The sequence below is a fragment of the Plecotus auritus genome (genome assembly GCF_963455305.1).
Source record: "Plecotus auritus genome assembly, chromosome: 4".
Taxonomy (NCBI): Eukaryota; Metazoa; Chordata; class Mammalia; order Chiroptera; family Vespertilionidae; genus Plecotus; species Plecotus auritus.
The window spans coordinates 155,900,804-155,928,620 of NC_137775.1; the positions used below are offsets into that span (position 1 = coordinate 155,900,804).

The following is a 27,817-nucleotide window of genomic DNA, read 5'->3' on the forward strand; positions in this document are numbered from 1 at the left end:
TAATTACTCTCAGAGTCTGAACTTGTGTTCTCATCAGGTCATAGTTAAATAGGGTCAGGCTGAATCCTGTCTATAGGGAAGCAGAGAACTTGACCTGCATTTCCTTTTTCCCAGGTGGTTATCACAGAAGCAGCTGCTGCCTTTTACTGCCAGCCTCACAGTCAGTCACACTGTATGTACTTCCTTATAGAAATATCTTATCCACATTGAGCTTCAACGTCATAGTTTATCAGTTATCATTATTAATTTTATCAATTAACTTTTAACCTTTAAATTTGTCTTATTTTCAACTTGGCCAGTTATATTGAAGACCGGAAGAGTTCCAGTAATGACAAGTCCCAGTTCCTAAAAATAGAATCAGAGAGAAAAGGCAAATTAAAATTACAATTTTAACTCTGTTCTACTGCATTAGTCTTTGATATCTGATATTGCATTTTATACTATATAGTCACAAAAAACTAGTAATAGCTTTTGAAAGATTATTTTACAAAAAAATCAATAAAAATGTCTTAGAAATAATCAAGATCTATTAGGCAGCTACTGAAGCATGCAACACCTAAAATATTACTCTATAAGAGCACTGCAAATAACTTAAAATACAAAATAAAAAATCAACTGACACCAAACATTTCAGTTATCCTGTCCTTCTACTCTTTTCTTTAAGGTGATAGTTCACCTAACATCAAAGGCCTCCATGAGCAGAGTGATACTAAAATATTATGTGCTTCAAATGATTTATTCACCTTCCTTTGTTTTAGCTTCATTCCTGATTTTTTTTTTTCATGCCCTAGCCCAAGTCTTACATGCTAAATCACAAATGTGTTGCAGAATAACATTATGAACCAAAGAAACATGTTACTGATACTGTATTTCTGGGATATTCTTGGTAAATACTATGCTGTTCAAAAGAAGTAATGAATATCCTCCAAAATAAAGAGTAGTTTTCACAAAGTAAAGTGGTATAGACAAAAACTTCAAGCATAAAATATGAAAGACTAGTCATGAAGCAGTTTAGTATAACAATAATAAATCAGAATGTAGATGATATCATAGATTAAACAAGAGGCCTGGTGTATGGATTCAGGCACCGATGGGGTCACTCAGCCTGGCCTGTGCCCTTTTGCAATCCGGGACTCCTCAGGTTTCAGCCTGATCCCCACAGGCCAGGCTGAGGGACCCCACGGGTGCACCAGGCCAATTTTGACCCGATCCCCGCAGGCCAGGCTAAAGGACCCCGCCAGTGCACAAATCCGTGCACCAGGCCTCTAGTATGCATATAAGATCTTTGGTTAATCTCTTCCCCCCTTCCTTCTGAGATTCATCAGTCTGTTCCATGTTTCCACGCCTGTGCATTGAGTGTCTGCCCCCGGTGGTCAGTGCCCGTCATAGCTACCAGTCAAACAGTTGCTTAGGCTTTTATTATATAGGATAGATGAGACCATGGATTAGTCCAAATGAACTGATTTTCAAGTCAGAGGTTCCCTTTTCTTTATTACTGCCATCTGCACTAATAAAGAAATACAGTATATGCCAACTATATATTTACCACTATTTCATGTCAAACATCATTTTTAACAAAGTCATTTTTAAAATAATTTTAAAATTGTCGAAAATTTCTCAGCTAAGCTGAGAAAATAGTGAATGATATTAGTGAAAAATATTAGTGAATCTTCTTGTGAATAATAACCCTAAATCCAAATCTCAGAACCCCTGTTCTTATTCCAGAAATGGCATGGTCTCATGGAGAAATGTCCTAGACTATGTTTTAAAATTGTGCACGTGGGAAGCACAGAAATAATGGAAACCAAATCAAGTGAGGAAGGACAATCATAGAGGGGCTTTCAGTAGAACAAGATACTAAATTTTGAGGAGAAATAAAGTTAAGGAAACAACTATACATAGTTGGGTGCATGATGATCTATATGTTAGCTCTCTAGTCCTAAACAACAACATTTGACAATGAAAGCATCCTTAATTAAATGTGCAAATTAATATTCACAGTGAAAATGTTTCATCTCAAAAAAGTCAAAATTACAGGTAATTCATAAAACTAGTCCCCTCAAAATAATTTATTGAAGATTCCTTTTGGCAAACTTTCCATTTGAGTTATAATGTACATGCATAGCTTAATACATGCTACTATAGAATAAGATAAGATATATATGTATATAATCGCTTTCTTTGGATCACTTTTGCATTTGTATAGAATACCCTAATTAGCATATAAATACTGTAATGTGTTCTAAAATAAGATACAAGACTAATATATTAAATAAATTCATGGATAAACTCATTGGTAGCCAACATTCATTTTCTCCCTTATTTATACAGCAGACAGGAAAAAAAAAAAAACAAAAAAAAAAACAACAACAACTGTACTCTATTCCTGGCACTGTACAAGTTTCTAGAGAATTAAAAAAGAGGAAGAAAACAAGATTTTTGCTCTCCTGCCTGGAATTTATTTGATATTTATTTTCTAGAACCCAGCTCTTCCCCCTGCTCTTTTTATATGAAGAACCTACTTTACCTCCCAAATAAAGTGAACCCTCTACAATACTGTTCCAGTCTTGTTTCTGTCCTTTCTCTCATTATCTCCTGAAGTGACTGATGTATCTTTCCTTCTATATACCCAGCACTTCTGCAACTTTCATCCTGCACCCCGTGTGGTTCACTGCTCATCACCAATAACAGAAACCTAACCTAAAGTGGAAAATCAGAAAAAATGCCACCATCTTTTTAACCTCACCCTACTTTATTCCCAAATATATGGCTTATTTCTTCTGAATTTCCAGATACCTTTTCATTTGCTCATTATACTTATTACAGTCTAGAAATATTTTTCCTTTTACTTATTAGTATAACAGTTATTTTGACCAGCATTTGTTTTGAATCTGCTATGTGCAGAGACTATAAACAAATAATTAGAAATACAAGATGGGTCGCTTTTCATTTTCAAGTGAGCAAAAAGAATACTCTATGTGTTCTTCTTTGACATTTAGTTTCAGTTTACAGAACAGCATATTTAGAACCAAATTTCTTCCCAATGCCTTTTGCGCTATCAGTAAGAACCTTACCGACAATGCACAAATGCTGGTTAATGAACTTCTGGTCACAGGAAATACTACAGGGCATAATTATTGACTCCTCCTATCATGCTCTGTACTATGATGGATTTGGGAAAGCAAAAAATTTGACCATAGCTTTAGATGACCATGTGACCTTAAATAAATATGTGATGTCAAGAAGGAACACTGGACAGTAATTTTAACTAGGGCCTGAGGTAGCAAGCTTCACTTTATCTGTCTTAGCATGCAAGGCTGCTGCTAATAGTGCCTATTTTCCTTCTAACTTCCTGTATATGTTTATTTTACAAGAACCAAATGATAATTTAAGTGGGTTGCATTTTGCCCCTTGGGTTAAGCGTTGTATTTAGAACAGTTGAATCAGCATATAATTAAATTTCAAGTAGGAAAAAGGGTTATTGAATCAGTATGTACTTTTCAGAGCTTAGTATTTTGATTCTAATATGTACATTATTAAAATCATTAATAAAGTCTTATTAAGATTAAGCATATGAATATTTCTTAAGTATGATAATTACTATCTATAACTTTCATATCAGGAAAGAAAAAATTACATTAAATTTTTTCCCCTCAAATTCAGCCCTATTACTATTTTGAGCTGGATGATTCTTTGGGAGCTCTCTAGTCCATAGTAGGGTATTTAGCAACATGCCTGGCCTCTGCACCCCAGTGATCATGTCAGAAATATCTATGTAGATATTGCCAAATGACCTGTGAAGGGGAAAATCACCCACAGTTGAGAACTACCACCTTAAAATATAACTGAATACCTGAACTAAAATTTTAATTGTGTAATGGACAAGTTAACATGCTTTTGTTATTTCATACCAGATTTGATTACCTCAAGGGCCTATTTTTATAAACATCTGGGGTTGACCTAAAACAAGAGTTTATATATGAAGAGGTGATTAGGTTTTTATTGAATTCAGAATAAGGTAAGATTCCTTGCCTGTCTAACTGCATGTACTTCTGAGTTTTTTGGATCTGGCTTGATTACCAAAGCTACAAATGCTTCTGCTAGTGGAGGGCTACTTTTAAAATAGTTCAAAATTCTTGTTCAAAACCTGTAGTAATAGGTACTAATTCACAAGACTTCCAGCATTTTTCACATAGCTATTCAAAAAGTTATTGAAATGCCCATAAATTCATGGTTGGAAATTTTACATTCTTAATGGATCAACTGAAAAAGAGATAACACTTTATATCTGTGGTTATCTACTATACAAGTATAGCTTCATATTTAAATTACCTAAATTCTAGTTAAAAAAAGTTGTGATGGGTTTTTTAAAAAGGTTTAGTGGCATGGAAAAGAGAAATGTCATCTACAAAGAAGTCAGCTGTGTGCTTTTGTTATGACAGTTTTTGGCTGAATAGCCAACCTCTTACCAGTGCATCCAGGTACACATTTGTCCATTGGACTTGCTTAGCTTTGTCTCCTGCTAAAACCATTGGTCTTCCCAGAACATCCAAATATTCCTATTTATTAAAAAAAAAAAAAGTTAAATAGTTGAAAATTAAAAATGCTGTGTTAAAAAAATCATCTCCATAGAAGAAAAATTATCTAGAGTTAAAAATGAATTTGGAGTCAAAATTATTAAGACAGTAAGTATATAATCATTCAATTCTGACTTTGGGCACTCCTTAAATGGCATAACTACATACTCTGAATCAACATTATTTGACTTACATTATTTATAAAAGATATCTACCCCAGTTTTTCCTAGTAACAATCAAAACATTATCTTTCCATGGAAGAGCCAATGATAAGTGAAATATGTTCCTTGTGAATTGTTTTATGTTAATCTAAACTATTTTAGGCTCTGTGATTTACTGGATGGAACTGCACAAATTTGAAATAATAAAGCAGCCATGTATTTGCTTTCATATCATGGATTGTTTGGCTGAAATTCAAATCTACATTTAAACATATAAAAAAAATAAATGAAATACTGTGCCAAATCTAGACATCAGACTCAAATGCAGCTGCTGTTTCATTTCAACATTCAATGTATTCAGTATTCATTTCTACAAATTCCACATTATTTATGCTAAATTTTGACTTAGTCTATTTTACCAATCCTCAATTCAAAATTGAGCTATGATTTCAAACAGTAATTTATGAGTACTTAAAAATAAAACATTTAAATTAACTTAATTGTTTCAATGTATAAAGTTACTGACCAGGCATGTTTTTAAATCAATGGTGGTAGAAAAAACCATCTCCTTGATGTACGTTTATTTTAAACAGGTAAATATATCTACAGGGGTTATTTGGGGACATAAATTCTTAGTAAGAACTTATATAATTTGCCCAGAATAATTATTGTTTCATTTTCTATGTGGCGCCTACAACTGGAAAAAAACTCATTTAAATTATTTGCAACAGAATCAAGTTCAAATTGCATGAGATGAGACTATTAATAACTTTGATTTTGTTTTGTATGATGTTTTTCACATCTGAGAAGAACAATATACTTATATATTTTATGTTTGAGTTTTAGAAACCTTGGAACCTTAATGAAATAAAGAGTAATATATTGCTGCCGTGGCTGGTGTAGTTCAGTTGTTTGGAGACACATCACAGTGCATCAAAGGGTCATGGATTCGATTCCCAACAAGGCATATACCCAGGTTTCGGGTTCTATCCCAGGTCAAGAGGCAAGCAATATATGTTCTCTCTCTCTACCTCTCCCTTCCTCTGTCTCTAAAATCAATAAAAACATATCCTTGGGTGAGGAATAAAAACAACAATATATTATCATACTACTCATCATTTTGTTACAAATGTAATATTATGTATAAATATAACCTTATTATGTAAAATATTTTTATTTTCACCTACTTTCTGCATATTAGGCATATATAATTCAGAAAATACCTATATTTTGAAAACAATAATTTAATCAAGGTTTGAAAAATTGTACCTGAGTATTGATTCTTATTGCTCCAATGGAAGGAATTTCATAATAATAACCTGAAACATATGTATACATATTTATGAAAATATATTATAGAAAAGTTCAGGCAATTATTTATGGCTTTGTAAGAACATTTTTTTCACCTTAATTGTTCAAACAGTAAAATATTAACACCACCAATAAATTTGAAAATTATTCGATTATTGTATATTCATTACAGATACATAGATTATTAGAAATGTTGCTGCATTATCTTACATTGCACAAAATAACTTATTTTTCTACAAAGCAGTAGTGAACTTGGTAACATTAAAAATGTTTTCTATGGGGGAATTATTATTTTTTATTTTTTTTATTTTTTTTATTAAGGTATTATATGTGTACATATCTTACCATTGTCCCCTCACCCCCCAATGTTTTGCATCCGTTGGTTACTCTTATATGCATGCATATAAGTCCTTCAGTTGATCTCTTATTTCCCCCACCTCTCCCTAACCTTACCGCTGTAATTTGACAGTCTGTTTGATGCTTTACTGCCTCTGTATCTATCTTTATGTTCATCAGTTTATAATGTTTTTCATTATCCCCAAATGAGTGAGATCATGTGGTATTTTTCTTTCATTGACTGGCTTACTTCACTTAGCATAATGTTCTCTAATTCCATCCAGGTGCCTACAAATGGTAGTAATTCCTTCTTTTTTATGGCAGCATAGTATTCCATTGTGTAGATGTACCATAGTTTTCTGATCCAGTCATCTGCTGATGGGCACCTAGGCTGTTTCCAAATCTTAGCTATTGTAAATTGTGCTGCTATGAACATAGGGGTGCATATATCCTTTCTGATTGGTGTTTCTAGTTTCTTAGGATATATTCCTAGGAGTGGGATTAACTGGGTCAAATGGGAGTTCCATTTTCAGTTTTTTTTAGGAAACTCCATACTTTTCTCCACAGTGGCTGCACCAGTCTGCATTCCCACCAGCAGTGCACGAGGGTTTCTATGGGGGAATTATTAACGATGAATGATCATGAGTATCTGATAATTATATTTATATAAAATATGTGCCTAAATATAACTGTAAGAATACATTTAGAATCTTTCTATTGCTGCCGAAACCGGTTTGGCTCAGTGGATAGAGCGTCGGCCTGCGGACTGAAGGGTCCCGGGTTCGATTCCGGTCAAGGGCATGTACCTTGGTTGCGGGCACATCCCCAGTGGGGGGTGTGCAGGAGGCAGCTGATCGATGTTTCTCTCTCATCGATGTTTCTAGCTCTCTATCCCTTTCCCTTCCTCTCTGTAAAATATCAATAAAATATATTTTAAAAAAAAATCTTTCTATTGCTATGTGATCACTGTTTATTTTTCAAATAACATCTTATATTTTTCTGAGTACAAAGGAAATATGGACTTACTACACAAAATATGAATTATTTAGAAATGTATAAAAATACATTTTTAAAACAACAATAATTTAACCAGACAAAAATGTACATATGTCACACTTTCTTATATCCAAGTTTTATGTAATTCAGGTATTCTTTCATTCTTAGTTTTTCACATAAGGTCATCTATACTAATAAAAGGGTAATATGCTAATTAGACTGTGAGACCTTCCAGAGACCTTCAAGACGTTCTTCTGGACAAAGCCATGGTGGCAGGGCTGAAGTAGAGGCAGTTAGAGGCCAAGAGGGGAGGGCAGTTGTGGGTGATCAGGCCGGCAGGAGCGGGGTGCTGGGGGTGATCAGGCTGGCGGGGGGGGGTAGTTGGGGGTGAGCAGGCCATCAGTGGGGGTCAGTTGGGGGTGATCAGGACAGCGGGGGGCAGTTGGGGGCGAGCAGGCCAGTGGGGAGGGAAGGGGGGTCGAGCAGGCCAGCAGGGGTGGCAGTTGGGGGTGAGCAGGCCAGAAAGGGGGGCAGATGGGGCGAGCACACTGGCACGGGGGACAGTTGGGGGTGATCAGGCTGGCGGGGGGGGCATTTGGGGGTGAGCAGGCTGGCAGCATGGGGCAGTTGGGGGCGAGCAGGCCAGCAGACAGAATGGTTAGGGGCAATCAGGCAGGCAGGCAGGTGAGCGGTTAGGAGCCAGCAGTCCGGACTGCGAGAGGGATGTCCAACTGCCGTTTAGTCCTGATCCCTGTAAACTGGCAGTAGGACATCCTTCAAGGGGTCCCAGATTGGAGAGGGTGCAGGTCGGGCTGAGGGACAGCCCCTCAGCCCATGCATGAATTTCATGCACTGGGCCACTAGTATTTAATTAGCATCATTAAGTATCATTTAATATATTCTTTTATGAATGTACTATAGGACCAGTGTCTGAATTTTTATATAATGTAACAAAAAGTCTGTTGTGTGTTTTTCCACAGAAAACATTGTCAGCATCTTATTCTAGCCTTGAGTCCTATAAAATTAGCTACAACTTTAGATTATTTTAAATAATATGTAGAACTACAACTACCAAATTATTTTTTTTCTAATAAAATGTGGTCATGAAAATAGATGTTACCTTTATTTTCACAGGCCATCCACTGAATAGGTCCTCTGTCATAATTATGTTGACCAACAGAAAATGTGAATACACGTACCTGGTGAATAAAAATTTAGGTATCTGTTAGGCTGCATACTTTTTAATTAAACTGCACAACAGAAAAGCATTATGGAAGGCCCCAGACAGGAAGAAAATATCACCACAGACTTCAGTTATGACATTTAAAGGTGCCCTGCACCATATCCTGATCCTATGGCAGGATCATAACTAAGGTTTTATTAGTAGAAACAGGATCTTTCAGTTCCAATCTAAGTTCACCTGTTTTACCTGGTTAAAACATATTATTCATATATCTAGTCAGTACACAATAAAAATTTCCCCATACTTTATAGGTATGTAGTGATAAAAATCCTATATAATAAAAGGGTAATGTGCAAATCTACTGAATGGCAGAACGACCGGTTGCTATGATGCACACTGACCACCAGGGGGCAGACACTCAATGCAGGAGCACAAATGTCATGTGCACAAATGTCATGCAGGAGCACAAATGCCAGTGCACAAATGTCATGCACTGGCCTCTCGTGTATACATAAAGGAGGTCATTATACTTTTAGTTGCTTAAGGCAATTAAATTTAGTGATGTTTTCACTACTTTCACACTGTGGAAATATTCAGGATGCATAGGTATGATTATGCTAGTTATATTACTTATTTTCTATAAAAGATGGTTGGTGTATATAAATATTTTAATCTCCTAGGATTTTTAAAGAGAATCAAAATAGGCAGTTTCTAACATGTTATAAAATATGCAAATATTTAAAAATTTAATTGAGATGGTTCTTAAATTATAGTAATTTAAATATTTATTGAAAGGCATTGAATTTAAATAATACCATAAAAGTGTAGAGGAAAAATTTAATGATGCTAACAAGTATTTAATAAACTGGCTATTTAACATTGGTTGATTTTTACCAATTTAGTAATATAAGCCAATATTCTAAGTTCCACATTTCAGCTTTTTCTAAAGATAAACATGCAGAAAATCACTTTTCCATGATTTTCATGTTCTGGTTTGAACTATGTTAAGAGCTTTTCCCTAATTCATGTCGATTGACTGTTTGAATTGACATTTTCTAATTGTTTCATCTGTTTCATCTTTTCCACATGATTGCAGAGCTCAAATCTCAAAAGAGATTTCACATCTGTTCTCTGTTCTCTCACTTGTCTTGGCCACACAGAAACCACATTACAACAACCCCTGACCAAAAATGTACATTGGGGATGTTGCTGTTTCACTTGTAAAGTTTTATGTGAGCCACCCTTAAACCGTCTAGGTTTGCCTTAGCTAGTTATGTAGGGAGCCATTTGGTGGACACAGCTGAGTTTTAATCACCTCAAGTTGCAAGAACAAATGCCTGGTTCTAGGTTAACAAAAGTTAGTCACTAATGACACTTCTCTCTCTCTCTCTCTCTCTCTCTCTCTCTCTCTCTCTCTCTCTCTCTCTCTCAAAATACAAGATTCATTTTCTTAAATTCTTCAATTGGATCACTTTTTAGGCTGCCTATATATTTCAATGGAGTGTTACTGCTTATACAGTTGAACTTACTCCTAAATGGAAATACTTTTATATAAACAGGTTGGCCACCCTACTGATGACTCAATTTAAATGCTATCCCCTTGTCACATGAATTCAGGGCAGGGAAAAAATCCAGATGCTCCAGAAAGCACTTGGGGATTGTCTTCATAATTAACACGTGAAAGCATGTCTCCACTTTTCAACCTAAAGCATTGCTCTCATTGTTCCTGTTCTCACAACAGTGTTCTAGGAAAAAAATTTCCATAAAACACTCTTCATTAAAAAGAAATAAATGAATACAACTAATATGTCTCTACCAGGCAAACATTTCTAATATCATAGAGGCATATACGCTACACTTAGACATACCATGTCATTATTTTGAGTGATGCTATTCATCAAATAGTCCAAATAAACACAAATCAGCCAAAAAACATGAGTTAAAAAAAAAAAGCTTATAACTTTTATTTACTACAAAAGTTTTGCCTACTACCCTGGAGGCCTCAGAAGTCCAAATTAAGGGATTCAGGATCAGGGCTGGGTGTGGAAGTATACTTTCTGTCACAATTATAATTTCATAAAATTTTAAAGCACACTCATTTCCCCCCATCTATCTTTGTTCATTTTTCACATAGGTCCTTGGCTTTTTGAATATAACATTAACTGACTGAATCATTCCCATATAACAAATGTATATGCCTTACTGTCAACATTTTTTTTAATTTTATCTTTATAAAGCATTATATTTTTTATTTTTCAATTATAGTTTACTTACTGTAAATATTTTAATGTTTATTTGTTTTAAAGAGCAGGAGAGAGAGAGCTAGAAACATCCATGAGAGAGACACATCAATGTGCTATCTCATGCACGCCCCCTACTGGGGATTTAGCCTGCAACCTGGGCATGTGCCCTGACCTGGAACTGAACCAGTGACCTCTTGGTGCATGGGATGATGCTCAATCCACTGAGCCACACCAGCAGGGCTACTGTCAACATTTTAAAGATACTTTCCTTTCTGAAATTTTCCAAACTCCATGTGGGTAATAAAATCTCAAGAATATAAAATGTAACCTTTTAATAATTTCTGCAACTACCTTACCATTATAATATTTACAACATCTTTCTACTATAGCTAAGATTCTTATTTTTCTCTTGATGGATACACACACACACACACACATATACATACATATACATCAATCAGATGCATGTATATATTTAATGATTACAGATTATCTTAGAATTTCCTGAAATAATTTTAAAATATATATTTGATTTAGAAAAAGTATACTAAGAATTATCAAAAAATTAAATTCCTTATATGACAATGAAAAAAAAATCAATAAAATTATTTCACTTGCAGATGCCATAACTATGTCTAATTTTGCTTTGTTTTATACATAATAGGTAATTATGAAATAAGAATTTTAACTTTGTAAACATGTGAAATACATGTTATAGTGCATGTACATGGTGAATTAGTGAAATTTAAAAGATGATTTTTTTGCACACTGACTTTCCACTTGGACTTGAGATGGTATTCTTTCTATTCTATATTATATTACTGCCACCCTGTGGAATAATGAACTAACTCTAAAATTCCAGATACCCAAATCCACAGAGATGATTGCTATGCCCTGCTTCTCATGTTTTCCACTTCTTGAAATTTACACTTCATATTTAGCTATAATTTTAGGTAGAGGAAAAATAAAGTGATTCCTTGGAATATGCACAATTTAAAAATCAAGGTAAACTACATTTCCAATTATATATACTTTTAGAGCTCTTTTCTTAGTGCATTTGGATGGTCTTACATAAAAACAAATAAAATGACACACACAAAATAACTCAAAATCCTTAATGTGTACTCACACAAGCTATGTATTTTATCTAAAGTCTCAAACAAATTAATTTAAACCAACCCTATATCAAGACAAAGTCAATTTTTGTAAAAAAAAATTCATTACTCATGCTGCATGGTACATTTATAATCACAATATTAGATTCACGTAACAAATGCAAACTGAAAACTTTCTTTTCTAAATAAAATAATCTAGAAAATTTGCTAAATGTTCCTCAACTAATCTGTGTGATTTTCAACAGGCTCTTGTTTCGAAATGTTCACTTCTGTGAGATACATACATATGAGACATATACAATCATAGATGGCTTTGAAAAATATTTTGATAATGCTGGTGCTGAGATCTTTAACAGAAATAATATGGGAAAGTGGTGTTAAATAAACATTGGATTAGGTTAAAACAATTCCAAGATTGCACTATTTTATCTATTGTATCTACTTAGTGTCTTATAAATAAATGGAAATAAATATTTGTTAAATAAATAAAAAAGCCCATAGTCCAATGAGTGGTCTCAATTTCTTACCAGAGGGACCTAAGACATATGTCATGCTATCTAACATGTAAATCAATTAATTATAAGAGAGCAGAGACACAACAGGGCTCATAGCTATCTTGCATTTTGTAATCTGGGCAGTTTCATTATATCATGGTAAATTCTTGACCTTTTTTATGTTATTTACACTTGCTCAATGGAGTTAAACAAATTTTTGCAGGCAAAATAAAGTATACTTAATTCACGTACCATTTATGTACTGCATTAATTCCTAAAGAATAAAAAAAATTCTCATAACCCTTGACTCATGTTTAGTTGTATAAGCATAAGGATATGCATAGAAGCAATAGTAATTTGAGAGCATATTTAATAAAATTAAACTGAAAACAATTAAACATCAGTCCATATTAGCCTCAAACTCTCATAATTGGCCTTTAGTTGTTCCAAAAACCAATTTTTCTCTGAGAAATTATAATTCCAATAATATAAAGCTGATACATCAAGTCTGCCTTATTTGATCAGAGAAAGCTTTTAATTAACAAATTTTGTTATTTAAAATACATTACTAATTTGTTTCTTATAATACGCAAATGATTTATAACTTTATCCTACAATACTGGGCTTCTGCTAATCTCTTTATTTTGTTTTGTTTGTTGAAGAATAAAATACTTGTCGTCAATTAAGATTTTTCCAAAGCCACAGGGTCAACCTATTTGAAAAAGTCATAGGAATTTCTCATTTCCCAGCAGAACACAGTTACTGGAAACTGTCACCTCGGCAATTATCAGTTACCCAGAGTTCAAGTTTAATTTGCATTAGGCAAATCTCCAAGGAATAATGGAAATGAGACTATGAAGAAAGCCAATAAAACTAAAATAAAAACTTCAGCTATCGAAACATATTAGAAAAATGATGTCAGAAATGCGTTTTATTTACTATGTGTACTAAAATTTTTGGCTTTACACCTATAAAAATACAAGATTGGACTGAGTATTTTAGGAGAAAATTCTGCAGTGGTTTCCAGAACTCACAAAGATTCCAGAATCCAGAGCATTTGAATAACCCTTATCTCTAGTTTTATAGTATTATAAAGTAAGTAAATGTCCAAATACCCCTTTCACACTGTATTTTATAAAGCCCAATGATCTGAAAGGTTCTTGCAGCCTGCAAAGTTTTGACAGCTTAGTTTCATCCATCTTTGTCTGTTAGAGCTGTGGGAAGCATGTCCTTCAGAGGTAAAATCCTGTTGTCCAACAAGAAGGCAGGCTCCTGCGTGGGCAAGTGATGACTGGCATGGCCACAGGGCTGCCCAGGAGGAGAGAGAGGACCAGCCAGGCACATTCCACATAAGGCTATGAAATTTGGACTGTAGATCATTTAAACTCTTGACTCTGTCACTTAATAGCTGTGAGATTTTCAACAAGTTACTTAACGTCTCAAATTTTGGGTTTCTAATTTCCAAAATGGCAATGAGGATGATAATAAAAATGCTTTTATCATGTGATTAATCCAGTTGAAAATAAAGTGATACATGTAAAGAATTTATATTATATGGAAAATTGTGAGCTCTGTACATATTAGCTATGGTAATGAAGATGATAATTATAACAACAGTGACAATGATGACTAGAATGTCTTCCGTAGTCAAACCATCAGAATTCAAAGAGGTAACGTTTCCCATTAGTAGGACATTAGCTTTTCATGACTCAAAATGAAGTTGAAATTCCTCAAAATAATGCCTTTCTAAAGGAACAAATTCGGCTCACTCTCTTACATTTAACAATAGCGCTAAATAAATGAGTCTAATATTGTCGAAATGTCATTTTATTCCTATGAGATATGTCTGTACAGAATTTCTGGGTCTGACAAAGCAATAATGTAATTGATGTTTGTTGGATTTGTTTAACAATATGAAACAACTTTAAAAAGAAAAACGAAATGCAATAGTCATCTTCTTTTATCTAAAAGAAGCAGATATTTCTCTCATATCTTACGTGTGGGTGCATAACACAGATACATGATTTGGGATTATGTTGGTATTTTTAATTTATAAACAACAATTATAATGAATCACCCTTACATTATCAGATTATAAGGAAGAGATTTTGAGTTCCCCCTCCTTCTGCCTTCATTTGTAGTACTTTATAAGGAAAGAATAAGTTACAGGCCCATTGCATTTCCAAGCAATCTGTAACTCTGCAAAGACTGCTGTCAGCTGAGATATCAGAAAATAAGCAATATAGTGATTTATTTCAGATGTTATTCTTGAGTAATGCCAAATACTTTACTGACACTAATAATGAGAATCCTCATGAAAAACTATGTGTTGGACTGATTAGGGTCAATGGAAAACTGCCATTGATACAATCATTTTTATATAAACTTAAATCCTCCCTACATATAAGATGATGTGTAAGAATAGATCATCAATTTTACTCCACATTCCAATTATAAGACAAATATTGTTTTAAGTGACTTCCCATTAAAAGAACAAAGCTGAGTTTTTCCTGACATTTATGAATTTCTTATAGTTTACCTCAGGTGCATATTTATTGCACATTTACTGATATCAAATATGTCAGTAATCATGTAGCAACTACTGTGTATCAAGCACTGCGCTAACCACTAAGGGTTCAATGGTTGGCTTATAAACTAACACAAACCCTACCTTATAATAGAGAGAAGTTCAAATTAAAGAGTGAACAAATACATTAGTAAAATTAAAAATGGTAATCTGGGAGAAAGAAAACAAAAAGAAAAAAGGATGCTGACATAGAGAAAGCTAAGGGAGTTTCTGGGGGAAGGGGCCACTCTAGAAAGATTGGGTGAGGAAGACACCTACAGAGATACATTGTAAACAGAGTTGTTCATCTACCAATAAGGCAGCCACAGAAAAAGGGGAACGGAATGCCTTCTCCGGTGTGAAGTTTTAACACAAACAATGGGCAATCCCAATTGCAGGTGATACAGTTCTACCTAGAAATTACTTCAAGTGCAGTTTCTATACTTTGAGGTTTAAGCTATATTATACACTTTCTGTTTAATTATTACTTAACCTCATTTTTCAACAGATTTGTTTTAGATATTAAAGATTATAAAATGTATGGAAGTAATATTACTCAAAACTGAGGGAAAGATATCCTATATAATAAAGAGCTAATATGCTAATTAGACCAGATGGGGTAATGACCTTCCAGAACGACCTTCCAAAATGACCTTCAAGAATGACCTTCAAGAACGACTAGTGGGCAGAGGGTGGAGTCGCGAGGCAGCTAGGGCTGTGAGGGCTGAGGCAGCCTGGGCTGCATGGTCTTACTCTAGCACGAATTTCATGATAATATTTTCCTTAGTTTAGGTAACTGTCAACATTAACTTTATTCAGAAATAAACAAAGGTAAATAAACCTGTTAAAAAGGAGGACACAGTCACATACACACGCACAAAACCGGCCTTTGATAATCTCTCCATTGCCAGGGCCAGTCTTACATTGCAATTAGTTTTTTCAGCTATCCAGTAACTCTGGTAAAAAATAATATATTTGATTTTATCAACAAGGTATAGTTCCTATGCTAACATTAAAAATCATTTGGAAACTGTTGAAAGTGTCAAAAAGTTTTATTATAGATATTTTAGAAGCAGTGCATTTGTTAAATAGTATTAAATAATTTTACACATCTGGCCCAGCCAGTGTTGCTCAGTGGTTGAGTATCGACCTATGCACCAGGAGGTCATGTTTGATACCCAGTCAGGGACATGCTGGGGTTGCAAGCTCAACCCCTAGTCGGGGGCATGCAGGAGGCAGCTGATCAGTGATTCTCTCTCATCACTTACGTTTCCCTCTCTCCCTCTCCCTTCCTTTCTGAAATAAAAACACATTAAAAACATTTACACATCTGAATGCCCTCATTATCATATGTTTGAACATTCATTCTAAAAGGCTTTATTCTTCCCTGTTGAAGAAGCCAGAGAGAGACAAGAGAGAAGGCAATGAATTATTTTCCATGAATAATTTTCCCTACCATCTGTTGAAATATTGAAAATTTTCACTGTTACCATATAAAACACATACACTGAGTCAGCCACTTGTGATTTACTTTAAAATTGTATATGGTATAGATTATATCTCGCTACTTTGGATTTGATAGAAAATTAGGACAGACTTTGCCAATCTTATTTAATTTAAAAAATAATGTATCTATTGTCGGATGGTTATAATTTTATGGCTATTCATTCTTAATTTTGAAAAGTATTTCCCATCTACCATATGCTTTTTTCCACTTGTTCTCATTCATTTACTAGTTGTTTTGAAATGCCCATTTTATTAATTTTGACTGTCTTTCATTTTTTAATTCTGAGGATTAAGCTAAGAATCAGAGAACAATTTTCTAACTGGCAAGATAAGCTTAAATGTGTGATGTTAACCAACCCCTTTGCTAGTCTACAGAAGAGCCACTATCTTAATTTTGCTGGGCCTGGAAATTATCTTTCAGCTCTGTGTCTGGTTTTACTTTTCTTCATTCATTTGTTTGGACTCTCTGATAGAGTTCATTTTACTTTTGGCACCATTTTAAGGATGTCTCCTACACATGGGTGAGCCCTAAGGAATGGCATTGCTGCAGGTAAAGATTAGAAAGGGAATTTATTTTAATTTGAAACAGCTGTGTGAGGAGATTAACATGGATTCGGTTTTAAAGCTGTACCTATCTATAATCCCCAAGAGTAATACATTTCGCAAAAGAACCCAAACATTTTGTTCTAACTCTCAAACTTTTGGCCTCATTAAATTCTGCTATGTTTCTGTAGCTTCATTCATCAGTTCTCCGGATGCACCTCATCACACCTACCTGGGTGCTCTGAGTGATTTCTGATGTCAACTGGATGAAAAATGATTGTACATGAAGCATTTAGCAGCCATATTAATGTCAAGCAAGAGGCTGGGGGAAAAGGAGCATTCAAAGAGTAGTTTTCAGATTTTTTTAAAGCTAATCAAACTTTCTTCATGACTATAATTTTGGTATTTTTAACCTACAAATGAACTTTTTTAAAGAGCATACTTTAAACAAAGTTACAATCCAATATAGACTTTTTAAGAGTATTAAAAATGTATATCTATCTAAATCTATCAAATTTCATTTTTACACATTGGTCATTTGAAAGATCATATGGCTAGTGAAATTCTGAGTTGATAAATGTATTATGTAACAAATATTAATTGAGCAGGTATGGAACTGGTCTATCATACATATCCTTAGATGACAAAGATAGACAACTATCTTCCACATCAGGGTCTGTGGGCTGCAAATGCCTCAGACAGGGTCAGTAGGTGCATGGAAGATTGGGAAGTTTGAATGAGGAGAGGAAGTCAGAAAAGATTCTTCAATTCATCCACAACCATCTGAAGCTGTATGTGAAGATGGTAAAAAAAAAAAAATCTCCCTTATACAGATACATTCTATTTTTAACATATACATATATGTGCTATATGCACACATATGTCCTTGACATAAACAATTAAATATGTAAATGCTATCTGAACAAAATGCAAAAACATTCAAAAGTAGAAATGAATTAAAAGTGTTTGTTGGCCATCATCTATTTTCACTTAGTAGTTAAAGAACATGGCAATACCAGGAGATGAATATGTGTTTGTTTAACAAAGTTTTCCCATGTTAGAAAAAAAACAAAAAAACTATTGAACTTTAAAAACATCTTTTTATGTTAAAAAAAAATAAAATTTATTTAAAAATCATATAAACTAAGGGCTAACTACTGAATTTTCAATGTTGCTTTGTCATTGACAAAAGATGTGTGTTTTTAAGAGAAGGGAAATGTCCTTAAAGCACAATAGACAATATATTAACAGAAATTCAGCAGTATTGCATATGAGAGTTTCATTAGTTTTACAAAAGTAAATGTGATATGAATCATTTAATATGAGGTGTAGCATGTCACAAAATGCCTTTGTTTAAAAATTGAGCTTGGCAGGCGTGGATCAGCAGTTGAGCATTGACCTATGAACCAGGAGGTCACAGGACGTCATGGTTTGATTCCTGGTCAGGACACATACCTAAAATGAGGGTTCAATCCCTGGTCCAGGTGCCTATAAGAGGCAACTGATCAATGTTTCTCTCTCACATTGATGTTTCTCTCTCTCTCTCTCCTTCTCTCCCCCACCTCCACTCTCTCTAAAAATCAATAAAAAAAGCATATCCTCGGGTGAAGATTAAGAAGAAAAAAAAGATTGTAAAATGGCACTCACTTTTCTGTCTTTGTTGTATTTGGCAAATATCTCCTGGGCTCTCTCCTCTCCTCCATCTGTGAACAGCATGATGATCTTATTGCAGTTAGCTCTGGAAACATTATACTGTAAAAAAAAATATATGTATATCATCCATAATAAAAGGCAGAAATATAAAGCATATGAAAGAGCATGAAGAGGATGCAAGTAATGAGTAAAATATATGCCCAATATGTTTAGTCTAAGAACTGGTTCCTGGATCAGCCCAGGCCCATCCCCTCACAGAGCCTTCCCTTCACCCCCACCCCTGCCCCAGACATGATAGGCCCCAGCTTCCTTCAGGTCTTTGATCAAATGTCACCTTATCCATGAGAACTTTCCCCAAAGCTACATTTTTAAATTGCAATCTCCCTCCCAGGCCACATTTTCTTCACAGCACTCTATCCTCATATAGATAGCGGGTATTTTATTTGCTTGCCCATTGTTGGCTTTGCATAATTAAATGTAAGGACCATGAGGGCATGAAGTCCTGTCTGTTTTTGTTCAGTGTCTTTTTCTTGCCTAGATAAATGCCTAGAACACAATAATTTCTCAGCGGTTAATTAATATATTTTAAATTAATTAATAGTTATGTTGTCATTTCCCCCCTATAATTTAAACCAGAAACAAACAATATTAATAAAAATTGTTCATACCCACTCACATATATTTTTAAACCATTTACAAATATTTTTCCTCCCTTCCCTCCTTCATTCTACTTTATATTAACTTTACATTTCTGAAATTATAAACTCCCAGTTGATCCCTAACACCAATGCTCTTTCATATCTTTGTAAATGTTCATACCTATTCCCAGAATAGCCTCTGCTATTTTCTCTCAACCTGCCACACATATTCTAATCCTGAAAGACTCAATTCCTAGTGTAAATCTCTTGAACTTTAAGATCCCAAAAGAGTCAAATATAGGAGAACAATGGATTCGCACCAAAAGACCCCTCTGATGAATTTAATTTAGAAATATGGGCTTCTTTGAGGTCTGAAACTATAATGGCAGCTTTTTTACTGTTGCAAAGTGTGTTTCTGCGTTAAGTGTTTAATTTAAAATTAACTTATGAATGCTCAGCTTCTTTCAAAAAGCCAACCCCCTAGCCAGCCTAGTACTATCAATGGAGATACACCTAATTTCTAATTTTAACTTTCTGATAGCCATGTTAAAGAAAGTAAGAATATCTGAAATTAATTCTAACAATATATTTTATTTAACTTGGTCATCCAAAATATTATCAATTAAGTATGAAATCAATATAAAAATTCTTCAGATAACATATACTTTTTCTTTCATAATAAGTCTTCAAATCTCAGTTCAGACCAGGCATATCCCAAATGCTCAACAGCATATATGATTGTGGTTACCATAATGGACAGCACATTAACCTGGCCCTTAAATTACTAATATATATATATTTAAATCATTAATTATCCTGCACTGTTTAAGCTGTGGGAGGACCATGCTCTTATTTTTAAAAAAGATATACCCCATTTCCTGTTGGACAAGCTAAGAAAAACAACATTTTGCTTTATTGATGAAAAAATCCTGTTTCATATAATCTCACCCCATTGACTAGGCATTAGAAGATTGGCAGTTAAAGCTTTCATCCAAGCTTTGTGAAAACACAAGAATTGACTAATACAATTTGTCCCATTCAAACGTGATTCTTGTCTTTGAGTGTAACTATCTAAAAATTTGACTATACAAAAATTACATATTTCATTATCAAAATACTCTGTGAAAGGGGTTGAAATCCCTTAACTAAAATTAATTTCCTTAATGATTTGTCTTTTTTATCTGTATATTAAAAATTGGCAAAATAAATATGTATTTAAAAGATTGTCTCATAAAAGTGATAATATAAGTAAAATTTCTGCCACAGGACTTAGTTTCCTTAAAGTTGTAGAGGTATTTTATCACTGAATGCAAACATCACACTGGGTCCTGCTGATCATTTGTATATTGGTACAAATAATAATCTTTCCCAAGAAAGAGAGATTAGGACACACAAAAATGGAAATAAAATGTTTTGTTTTCGACATGATTTTTCCTAGAAGCAGCCTTCTCAGGACTTTTGATAAAGCAAAGTACATCATAGGAACTTCTCAGTCGATTTGCAATTATCTAAAGAATCACACAGTCATACAGTCACACAGTTATACCTGACTGGCTTGTAATGAATTAAGTAAAATAAAGAACATGAGTATTTCAGTAAGTTGATTTGCTTTAATATATTATTTCATAACCTTCTTTTGCTGTATCCCTGCATGGCCAGTACATAGAGCAGCATTTATCATATACGCACTCAATAAAAATGTTTTGAAAATTGCATCTCAATGTATTTGGTAACATTTTATGAAACGCTACCTGAAGAATAATTCAAATCTTAATTTAAGGCTTACTATGGGGAAAATGATATATCTAATTCTATTTGATGCTTGCTTCAGTGATCTCAAAGGTAAACCTTGCAAGGATTTACAGAAAAACAGGGAATGGCATTACATGATAATAAGAGGACTAGAAGTATTTGAAATAACAAAATGTGCTTCAACTGTGAATAAGGCAGGCCGTGACATTTGGGAAAATTACTTTAAAATAAAGAAGTGTAATACCTAAGGGACAGGTGGAAAGCAGAACATTTGGGATTAACTCCAGGAATAACTGAGACATATTAAAACTCCTTTACAATGGTGGTACAGGCAGCACCAGAGGCCAAGAGAAGGAAAGTTGTATTTTATCAGCAACTAGCAATGAATCTGGGAGTTAATGTGGCCTCTCTAATGAGACTGCCTCTGAAATTGTACATTAGGCTTGAGACACCTTAGCATTTCACAAGTGAAACCTGAATAAGAGGGAAGGAAGCCAGCTAAATGAACAACACTGAGAAGAATAATGAACCTGCCAATCTCGAAAACTCGATTACTGACTCAAGAGATAATTATTAGTTTTAAAAATTATATTCCTTTTCTACAGAAAGAATATATCTCAATCTAATGGCCAATTACATTTGAATTTCAAAGTTTTCCTCAAGTTTTCATATTTTTGTTAGTGAACATACATCATTTAACAAACATGCATTTTTACCAAATATAACTCCCTTCAAACTGCAGTGCTGCCCTGCTTTGCCGTCTCCTCGGTTGCTTATCTAACAGTCAACATAACTGAAACTGACTCTTTCTACCCTCACCTTCCCTCTGTCTAGATTCCGGTGCCATTATCTACTTAGTAATCTCGTTAAAAGAACTTAGAGTCACCCAAATCCATCTTGCCACTCACCAACCTCTTTCCCTGGTCCAGTTACCCTGTTACTCCTAACATCTCTTCACTACTATTCCAACACCAGGATTTCCACCATAGCTTAACCTCAAACACTAGTGAGAGCATGTCATTTACATACCATTACCATTTTGTTGGCTCCTAAACACATCATTAACTGACAATTCATGGTCTTTCCATTTCCATCCTGCTCCCATATCGCTACGCCCCAGCCATGGCCAAACAGCTTGCAATTCCCGCAAGGTTCCATGTAGTCTGGTATTTGTCCATGCAGTTCTTTTTATCTTAAATGATTTCCCCTCTCTTGGCTACCTACCTAGATTCTACTCACTGCTCAAAATCCTGTTTTCAAGGAAAGGCCACACCTTCCCGATCCCCTTTGGGTAAGTTGAGTTCCTCCTCCATGCTGCTCCAGAAACACACTTGGAATGCCCCATGATGGCCCTAACTCATTGTACTGGGATAATGATTTAGTGCATGCTGGAGCTTCTCAAGAGCAGATGGTCTGGATTATTTCTATAATTCTAGCTCTGGCGCTGTGACAGGAAATTGTGCGACACTCACAAATATTGGCCCAGTGGTCAGCAAACTCATTAGTCAACAGAGTGGCAAACCGCGACTGGCGAGCCGCAGTTTGCTGACCACTGTATTGGCCGAATGAACAAATGAATGAACCAACTGATCAGACATCTCAAAAACTGTTTAGAAGATTCACTTAGGGAACAACAAAGTCAAATTTGAAGAAAAGACCACCTGTAAGGGCTTTTCTGATTCAGCAAATACATTAGGAATTATGTGCTGATTCTGTACCAGCCATGTACTAGTCGTTAATTATAGTAATCCAACACCAGCCCAACAGCTTACATTACACATGAGGATTACTGTGTGTCAGACACTGTAAACAACCCTGTCCACAACCATCTGATGTACATGTCATGGTGACCTCCACGGCATAAGAGGAAAAACCAAGGTACAGAGCGGTTAGGTCCTCACGCTCAAAGATAGTGAAAACACTGTCTCTTGAGAGATACAGAACTGAATGACAACTCCTGCTCTCACCTAGTTCAGAATGAAAAAGATGGCACGGCCATTTGAAAATACAGTCCACAGTGTCAGGCAGCAGGCTGACAGCGTCCAATAGTCTCACTGTAGACATGGATGGGTGATTAGTTTAGGGGAATCTTCCCTGAGGAATTCCTGCTTGGGACTTATCTTCCCTCTCAACGTACTATCTACCATTTTGAACTTTAGGAACACTTAGGAACAATTAAAATACCCAAAGTAGATGTTTAAAACTAAAATCTTTCCACTAACTATTTGATGATTAAAAGAACAAATTTTCAAATAAATAATGTAGCAATTGATAGGAGAAATAAATGAAATTCTAATTATGCCAATTAAGTTTTAAGTGCTTATGCAAAATTAAATTACCTTATAAATATGTTTTTAAACATGTTTTGAAAATATGATAGAAGATCTAAAAGGACAAGAAATATGCATTTTGTATACCTTTTGAATTTGAATTTAAAAAAATAAAAGTACATCAAAGATTTCTACTGCCTGGACACATCCGCTTCTTAAACAAATGAAAAAGAGCACTGTTATCTCACCCTAGATAGCTTTAACTCTCAGGATATTGAAATTCAGCAACTGCAATTCAATAATGAAAGAGAAAAGGGGGTGGTATTGCTACTTACATTAAGCAGCTGTTCAAAAGCAAAGCTAAAGCCCTTCTTATAATCTGTAATCCCTTTCGCTGTGATATTATTCACGGCGTCTTTTAGTACTTTCTTGTTTCTTACATTTGCTTGTACAAGGTGCTGAAAACAGCTTACATCCTGGGCATTGCTGTTAAACTGAAAAAGATAAAATAGGGAACATATACATGAACTTTAAATCAACCATGTAATTTTCTTTGAATTTATTGTTTGTACTTCTCAATCCCAATGGATTACTTTCTCTTTAAAAAAAAAAAAAAAGGTAGAATAGATTGGTAACAAAAGTATACTAAGGATCAAGTAGTAATTTTCACCTAAGCCCTGAAGTTATATTGGAACTCTGAGCCTGTCACTTACCTCCTAAGTCTGGTTTCCCTGATTATAAATTTGGGATTTGAGCTATATACAGTCCTTTCCAGCTCTCAAATTTTGAGCATTATGACCAAAAAAAAAAAAGAAAAGAAAAGAATCCCAATAGATAATGAAATGTATTCAGAATCCAGAAACGATACGATGATGCCTATGAAGCATAAGGGAGAAACTGAGTATTTTACTTGTGCCTCATAAGGAAAAGCTAGGTGGAAAAATAGTACACCAAGTTAAAGGAAGAGAGGTTTAATCAGTTTGAAATTTGAGAGTAGTGTCTTCCTATGGGGATTAAAACAGGAAATCTGAAAGTGTCAGGAACACCTGGTAGCTTTTTAGAACTATCGCTATAGAGGTTCTTTGCAGACTTCAGTGAAATCCGGAGGCAAGCAAAAGGCAAGAGAACACTGCTGAGAATTACTGCTGTGAGGGATGTGTCCCTGATCAACAGAGGCAGTAAGAGTAGAGGATCAACACCAACCATACGTGCCCCAAATTGAAAATGTAAGAATGATCACCAGTTTCACCAAGCGCTATAAAAGGTATTCACATAATTCACTGGATATTTCCCAAAAAGAAAAGAACAATAGGAGTAACTGCAATAAGATCCAGAATACTGAGATGAGTAGGATCGTCCTGTCATTTATTAACTCTGCTATTTGTGTAAGTCCCTCAGGCTCCTGGGGTTTAGATGGTCACATCTGCAAAATTAGGATAATAAACCCTACCCTACCTGCTAAAAGGTAGGGGGCTGGCCAGGTGAAGGCTTGAAAATACTCTCAGATAAAAAACATAATTAAATGATTTTAATAGGTGGATAACAAGCCAAAACACAAATTTTAAAAGTAATTATACTAGTATATTCTTATAAATATAATGCATCATTCTTTTTCCTCTGAAGATCAAAGAAGCCTAGTTATAAGGACACTGCAGTTTTCATCAATCCATTAATCAAACATTAACTAGCAATGTTGTATGTTAAGAATTATGGCAGGTGATAGTTTTGTGCCTCCAGACAGTATGTAAACTGGGCTTGCACATATACACACACGTTCGTATGTGTGTAAACACTTATATGGCATTTACTATGTGCTGCATTTACTATGTACTCTATAAATATTTATCACTCCTCTTGGCAAATGTCCTATGATTAGTATTACTATTATCCCTGAAGAAACTTACACATAGAAAAATGAAATAATTTGTCCATAGTGGCAAATAAGTGATAGAGTAAGAATTCAGACTAGCACTGTGGCAGAAGAGTCTGAGATTTTAACTATTCCCACATCACCTCTCAATGCAGTACAATAAATTATGATTACTTCTGAAAAGGAAATATAGTATTATGCTCTAGGAGACATTATCGGGGGGGGGGGTGTCCTAATTTGAATTGTGAGCAGTTAGGGGGGAAATTTCACTGAAAAATGGCATTTCTTGTTATTCCAGAGAAATGGTTTACTGAAGACTATTGAGGAAGAACATTCCAGGCAAGTAGAACAACATGCAAAAAGGCCCTGATGTGGGGGTGATGTGGGGATGGGGAGCCTTTTAGGGAAATACAAATAAGAGAAGTTTAGCTCAGTCACATATGAAGACAAATGACATAAAATGGGTTCAGGGAAGGAGAAAGGGGCTAGATCATGCAAGGCCTAATGGAAATGCTGAATAATTGGGATTTTCTTTTGTCAAATGAAACACCATAGAAAGATTTCAAGCCAAATGCTAACTAGTATAATCTAGAATTTTAAGAGATCACACTAGCTGTTGTTTGGAAAATGTATTTAAGGTGAGCAACATTTAAAGGAGGGTAATAATTAAAAGGCTGTTGTCATAACCAAGCTGAACATAGAATTGGCTTTATTATTTGTGGGAATGATCAGAAAAGAAGGGATTCCGGGTCTATTTTGGAGGAAGAATCAATAGAATGTGGTGGTGGATTGGGTATGTGGTTTAGTGAGAGTGTGGTATGTTGAATGATTGTCAGATTCTGACACGGGCATCTGGGTGGCTGGAGACCTGGAGGGGTAGCTAGAGGACCTACAGGGAAGAGAGGCACAGAGTGCTAGTGAGGGTGAGTTTTCAATACAAGTGAGATATGCAAATGGGGATGTCAATAAATCAGAACATTTAAAAGAAGTCTTGGTTAAAGTTAAAAAATAAAAAAAAAACACCTTCAGCATAGAAATTGGGTTTAAAACCATATAAATTAAAAGTAGGGGAAGAGCCCTTGAGAAAACTGAGTAAGAGTTATGTTCCTATGGAGACAAAGAAACGAGGTGATTGGACTGTCTTGGATGATGAGAGAGAAAGAGTCTCAAGAAGATGACATTGCAGCTCCGAGACAGAGAAGATGAGGCTGAACAGGCTGTACAGGCTGAACCCCGTGGAGTGCATTGAAGAACAATGGGAGGTGAAGCATGTACAGAGGATTACCTTCAAAGCGCCCTGGGTGGGAAGCAGAGAAGCAAGAGAGGGAAGTACCTGTAAGCATAAATCTGGGGTCAAGGAAGTGCTTCTTTAAAATGAAGGGTCACTAGAGCAAGAGAGGATTGATACTAAAGAGAAAAGGGAGAAAAAGATGTAGGAAATTAGGGTGTTCCAAAAAAACGTATACACATTTTGAATAATTATAAAGGCAGTGCTTATTAAACTGTATTTCATTTTCAAAATGTAATAGAATCAGCTATTAAAATGTGTATACGTTTTTTGGAACGCCCTGTAGAAAAGAGGTAAAAAGTAAAGTTCTTGTGAAGGTGGGGAAGGAGGGAATACAGCTGGCAGCTATAACAATGATCCTTCAAGAAAACATGTGTTGACTCCCTGTTCTAGGAAAGAAGAGTGGAAGCCGAGCACAGATAATGGGGGCGCACACAGGTAATTAGGGTGTGTAGATTGGGTGTTGAACAGATGACAGTTACTGTCTGTGTCTTTTGTCCCCAGTGAACAATGAAGCAAGGTCATCAGGGTAAAGTAAGAGAAGAGATGGTCTGGAGGAAGTGGATATTAAATAACAAGTAAAATGTCCTGCACAGGTACTTTGAGTTCTTGCCTTAACATTGAACACTACTTTCAGGTTCATCATATATATGAGAATAAACTTCCAATACATTTTACTGTCGTCTATAAATTTGAATGTTTTAACTCCCACTGCTTAGTTCATTACTTTCCAATCTTTGATCAATCTTAATCAACATGTTTCATTTTGAAAATAAAAGAATGTGAGGCTGTGGCTGGTGTGGCTCAGTTGGTTGAAGCGCAATCCCTTGTACCAAAGATGGCAGTTCGATTCCCGGTCAGGGCACATACCTAGGTTTTGGGTTTGATCCCCAATCAGGGCGTGAGCGATCAATTTTCTCTCTCACATCGATGTTTCTCTATGTGAGTGTGTGAGTGTGAGTGTATGTGTGTGTGTGTGTGTGTGTGTGTGTGTGTGTGTCTCCATTCTTCTAAAAGACCATTTAAAATAATAAGTATTTTTTAAAAAGAATGAGAATTTCCATGTTAGAAAGTAAAATAATAATTTTCCAATATATTAATAACAAAATGTTTAACTGTAGAGAATTATTAGGTATAGTTATAGGAAATGTTATTAACTGATTTAGTTAAACTACACATCATAATATTATGTTATGCAGAAAATGAGTATTGAATAATGTATAGACCTGAGTCTTCTGATTGGCCTTGACCTGCTTTTAAACAGAAAAGTGAAACATCTCATTAAATCACTTTAACACAAACTGATTAAATGTAA

The 27,817-nt window shown here is 34.9% G+C and overlaps 1 protein-coding gene across 4 annotated transcripts in view; it reads right to left on the reverse strand.

Moving 5' to 3' along the window:
- CACNA2D1 (calcium voltage-gated channel auxiliary subunit alpha2delta 1) overlaps positions 1-27,817 on the reverse strand; it is a 393,063-nt gene that overhangs the window by 61,150 nt on the left and 304,096 nt on the right. For all 4 annotated transcript variants that reach the window (XM_080665796.1, XM_080665795.1, XM_080665798.1 and 1 more), the window contains exons 11-16: positions 23,680-23,838; positions 18,679-18,783; positions 8,502-8,580; positions 6,008-6,057; positions 4,470-4,559; positions 268-345 (exon numbers count right to left, since the gene is read on the reverse strand). In XM_080665796.1, coding sequence (XP_080521922.1) covers positions 268-345; positions 4,470-4,559; positions 6,008-6,057; positions 8,502-8,580; positions 18,679-18,783; positions 23,680-23,838 — 561 coding nt within the window. The remainder of the gene's footprint in view (positions 1-267; positions 346-4,469; positions 4,560-6,007; positions 6,058-8,501; positions 8,581-18,678; positions 18,784-23,679; positions 23,839-27,817) is intronic.